This window comes from Lolium perenne, chromosome 5, assembly GCF_019359855.2.
Source record: "Lolium perenne isolate Kyuss_39 chromosome 5, Kyuss_2.0, whole genome shotgun sequence".
NCBI lineage: Eukaryota > Viridiplantae > Streptophyta > Magnoliopsida > Poales > Poaceae > Lolium > Lolium perenne.
In genome coordinates, this window is record NC_067248.2 from 156,587,853 (window position 1) to 156,592,672 (window position 4,820).

Here is a 4,820-nt window from a genome sequence, read left to right on the forward strand (position 1 = left end):
GTTATCTCTCTCCTTGTTATTATTTTCATTTTATTAACTAGCTATTTATCTTGTTCACCTTATTTCTCTATATCTATATCTATATCTATATATATATATATATATATATATACTACTTAAAAAGAAGGAACATGTTCCCCCTTCTCCCCCTCCTTTCGTCGTCCTTTTGTCGTTAGTCGTCGTCGTTCGTGTCGCGCAATACGTCAAAAGGTTCCGGTGAGCTCCCCTCCCGCAACGCTTGCATCCAAATGGGCCAAGCCCAACGGATCCAGTAAGGAGTCCACCCCGCCCCACTCCATCCCACCCCCACTCCCCTGTCCCCGCCGCCGATGCAGGGAGCGCCCCGCTTCTCAGCCATCATCGCGACAGCGACCTCTCCCATGATGACGGAGCGATGGCCATGAACCGGGCGCTAGACGTGGAGTGCAGTTGTCGGCTGAATCTTGCTGATCACCACATCCCCGCTTGAGATCTCGGTGCCCCTAGGTGGTCGTCGCCAAGGACAAGGTGGATGCGAAGATGGCCATTGGCCTCCACCCCCGCAGCTCATCGACAAGGCCAATGCGAAGAGGCGCTCGGCTTCTTCCTCATCCGCCTCACCTCCCAGTTCGCAGACTCCCAGGTCTGCATCTTCGTCACTGGCTCGATTGGCCTGTCATCCCCACCCCCCAAAAAAATATTTGAGCTTTTTGTGTGGTGGAGGCTATGTACGTTTAGCTACTTCCAAGATTCGTAAACTCTATGGGCCTTTATGATGAAATTAGTATCTACCCAACTAACCTCCATATGGAGTAAAAAAATTAACCTCTGTAGTTGGTGATTACTCCCAATGTTTAGTTGATTCAGTTCTTTCTATGCAACGATGGATGTGTTTACTGATTTCTTATTCAGTGTTGCTTAGCGAAATGCATACTTCTTGGATCATGTTAGATCCTGATTGTATGAGTATAAACTGGTTTAGTATTTTCTGATAATAAGATGGACAATGTCTCCACTTTTTTTATTGGTTTGATGTAACAATCGAAAACAAAAGTGAAACAAAGAATGATCATATAATTTCTATCATTTCCAGTCACTGAATTTACTGTATGTGTGAAGTATGATTAAATCTTGTCTAAAATTCGTTAGACTGTTGTTGTGCTGGTTCAGAAATTTAGTAGGTTCCTTGTTTGCTTATACGTGAGTCTGATGCGTGGTGAGAAAGGAATAGAAACTTATGGATCATATAAGCATATGGTCATTTACAGTTATCTAGCATTTGCATTCTACTGAAGCATTTGTTCCTTTGCTGATATCGACAGTGAGTCCAAATAGTTTGACTTTAACTGACAGTGAACATATACTGTATTCCCACAATTGAGTTGGTATTTGATACTGTGAATCATGTATAGCGTGAAGCCTCTACATCATGAGAATCAAGTGCTAAATATGCATGTTACGGTCCCGTGTTAGATTGCTAAATATGCTATCAACACCTCATGTATCATGTTACACAGATTGCCTTTATGACCTGAGTTATATGCATTTCCATTTGGAGTATCATGAGAATCATGTGCCGTCATTTTTCAATTTGGTGTGTTTCCTTTTCCCTGTACCACACAAACTTGGTGCAGGAGGCTCGGCATAGGGCATTCACTGCGGTCGTCCGGCAGCCTCGGAGTGGTCGGAGGTGAGCCAGAGCAGGAAGACTACGTCCTTCCTTGGCCGAGTGGTGACAGCGAGTGAGCTGCGGAGGCCTCCGCCGAACTCCTGCATGTGGTTGCTGATGGCGGCGGCGAGAGGGCAGGTGCGTCGGATCAGGAGCTGATCACGGGATGGCGAGGGAGCTGTGGAGACCTCCATTGAGCTCGAGCGCGTTGCCTCTGTCGAACTCCTGCATGTCGTTGCGGATGGTGGTCGCGCAGCGGTGCTGGCGAGAGGGCAGGCTCGTTGGATCAAGAGATAATCGTGGTGCGGCGAGTCAAGGCCTAGATCTGAAGCAGTGCGAGCCACTGCTGGAGGCGGAGGTCAATGTGCTCTTCCTCATGGCCATGGAGATCTTCGTTGAGGAGAGCAATGTCCACCGCATCGAACCCCGGCCCGTCAAGGTACGTGTTATCCTTCACCTCCACCACATCGACAATAGTTTTTCTCGCAGATAAATATATCATTAATGATTTTTTATCGCATTCCTCAGTTGACGCCAGTTATTCGGAGCAGCAACATGATTAGCCTGTGGCAGCACCATCATTGGAAACCCACTAATGTCCTCATGGTTACTCCATTCCGTGGTTTGACCCTTCGAGGTATATCTCATTGATTGATGGATTTATTACTTGTTCATTATATGCTTCTGAAATTTTTTCTAGAACCAACTCATTGCCCTCTTCATTTTCTCTAGAAGAATGAACATGTCACTTCGAATTCAGTATATTTTGCCACTACGTTTTAAATAATTGGAATTTTACATGCTTATAATACAAGAGATAGATCTACTTAAATACTGTGATTGCATTATGTTTTGCCAAGACCTTCGAATGTTAATGTGTGCATTATGTTTCCTAACTTGTATGGAAGGCATGAACGGGATCCGGGGATGATGCCTTGTTCATCGGTTGTTGGCATGTAGTAGCTCTCTTTCCTGATTTAATCATATTGCAATTTCCAGGTGGTGAAGCACAAACTGAATACCTCTCCGTACATGAAGAAGGGCCTCATGATGAGCTTTAGGAAGATGGAGCAATAACACATGCTGAGTTGGAAAATAAGGGTAACAATGCAGTCCATTTGAAGTTGGAAAAAGATCATCCATAGTTGAAGAACATGACAGAGAACAGAGGAGTTTCATTCTCTGAATAAGGGAAATCAAAATGGTAGGATAATTCTCTTTTCGTAGCTCTAGATGTATTGAAACTTGGGGAGGGAGAAGAGACTGATGGCGTGTAACTCACACGTTCGTTGGGAACCCCAAGAGGAAGGTATGATGCGCACAGCAGCAAGTTTTCCCTCAGAAAGAAACCAAGGTTTATCGAACCAGGAGGAGCCAAGAAGCACGTTGAAGGTTGATGGCGGCGGGATGTAGTGCGGCGCAACACCAGGGATTCCGGCGCCAACGTGGAACCTACACAACACAACCAAAGTACTTTGCCCCAACGAAACAGTGAGGTTGTCAATCTCACCGGCTTGCTGTAACAAAGGATTAACCGTATTGTGTGGAAGATGATTGTTTGCAGAAAATAGTAGAACAGTATTGCAGTAGATTGTATTTCAGTATAGAGAATTGGACCGGGGTCCACAGTTCACTAGAGGTGTCTCTCCCATAAGATAAAAAGCATGTTGGGTGAACAAATTACAGTTGGGCAATTGACAAATAAAGAGAGCATGACCATGCACATACATATTATGATGAGTATAGTGAGATTTAATTGGGCATTACGACAAAGTACATAGACCGCCATCCAGCATGCATCTATGCCTAAAAAGTCCACCTTCAGGTTATCATCCGAACCCCCTCCAGTATTAAGTTGCTAACAACAGACAATTGCATTAAGTATTGCGCGTAATGTAATCAGTGACTATATCCTCGAACATAGCACTAATGTTTTATCCCTAGTGGCAACAGCACATCCATAATCTTAGAGATTTCTGTCACTTCCCCAGATTCACGGAGACATGAACCCACTATCGAGCATAAATACTCCCTCTTGGAGTTACAAGCATCTACTTGGCCAGAGCATCTACTAGTAACGGAGAGCATGCAAGATCATAAACAACACATAGACATAACTTTGATAATCAACATAACAAGTATTCTCTATTCATCGGATCCCAACAAACGCAACATATAGAATTACAGATAGATGATCTTGATCATGTTAGGCAGCTCCCAAGATCCGACAATTAAGCACAATGGGGAGAAGACAACCATCTAGCTACTGCTATGGACCCATAGTCCAGGGGTAGACTACTCACACATCACTCCGGAGGCGACCATGGCGGCGTAGAGTCCTCCGGGAGATGATTCCCCTCTCCGGCAGGGTGCCGGAGGCGATCTCCTGGATCCCCCGAGATGGGATCGGCGGCGGCGGCGTCTCTGGAAGGTTTTCCGTATCGTGGCTCTCGTGCGGGGGTTTCGCAACGGAGGCTTTAAGTAGGCGGAAGGGCAGGTCAGGAGGCGGCACGAGGGGCCCACACCACAGGGCCGCGCGGCCAAGGGGGGGGGCCGCGCCGCCCTAGGGTGTGGCCACCTCGTGGCCCCACTTCGTCTCCTCTCTGGTCTTCTGGAAGCTTCGTGGCAAAATAGGACCCTGGGCGTTGATTTCATCCAATTCCGAGAATATTTCGTTACTAGGATTTCTGAAACCAAAAACAGCAGAAAACAGCAACTGGCACTTCGGCATCTTGATAATAGGTTAGTTCCAGAAAATGCACGAATATGACATAAAGTGTGCATAAAACATGTAGATAACATCAATAATGTGGCATGGAACATAAGAAATTATCGATACGTTGGAGACGTATCAGACACATGCTCTCACTTTATAATGCAAGCCTTTTACAGATAGAAAATGCCAGAAACAACTTCTCAACACAAAGCAATCCTGGGGAAGGGATTTTTTTTATTTTGGTTAATGTGTCTCTAAGCTGGCTGATAGCATTTCACGACAAAACGGGTTATAAGTATAACAATTTTTTCTAAAGCGTGAAGTGAGCAAATACATATATTTTTCTGAAGTGCTACCAAATGGCCTCCCTTGAATAGCAAGACTAGGATTTATCTTTTTGGTAAGATCAGTGTCAGGTAAGAGTTTTATTTTCCTATATTTCAATGTTCAATGTGC

At 45.1% G+C, this 4,820-nt stretch overlaps 1 protein-coding gene across 2 annotated transcripts; it reads left to right on the forward strand.

The window, feature by feature from the left end:
• Positions 1-1,799: 1,799 nt before the first annotated feature.
• On the forward strand, positions 1,800-2,852 carry LOC127303683 (uncharacterized). 2 transcript variants are annotated; one of them, XM_071820610.1, is made up of 4 exons: positions 1,800-2,087; positions 2,177-2,285; positions 2,648-2,734; positions 2,771-2,852. In XM_071820610.1, the coding sequence occupies exons 1-3, from the start codon at positions 1,815-1,817 to the stop codon at positions 2,707-2,709; spliced, it is 444 nt and encodes a 147-aa protein (XP_071676711.1). In that variant the 5' UTR covers positions 1,800-1,814; the 3' UTR covers positions 2,710-2,734; positions 2,771-2,852. The 2 variants fall into 2 exon arrangements, with proteins under 2 accessions (XP_071676711.1, XP_051190351.1); XM_051334391.2 differs by having other exon boundaries at positions 2,648-2,852.
• Positions 2,853-4,820: the final 1,968 nt, after the last annotated feature.

What these genes read in the sequence shown, in the direction of transcription:
- LOC127303683 (XM_051334391.2), top strand. Translation starts at nt 1,815, where the DNA reads ATGGCGAGGGAGCTGTGGAGACCTCCATTGAGCTCGAGCGCGTTGCCT. An exon ending in TCGAACCCCGGCCCGTCAAG is followed by an intron (nt 2,088 to 2,176) that starts GTACGTGTTATC and finishes CGCATTCCTCAG; the next exon opens with TTGACGCCAGTTATTCGGAG. An exon ending in CCGTGGTTTGACCCTTCGAG is followed by an intron (nt 2,286 to 2,647) that starts GTATATCTCATT and finishes TGCAATTTCCAG; the next exon opens with GTGGTGAAGCACAAACTGAA.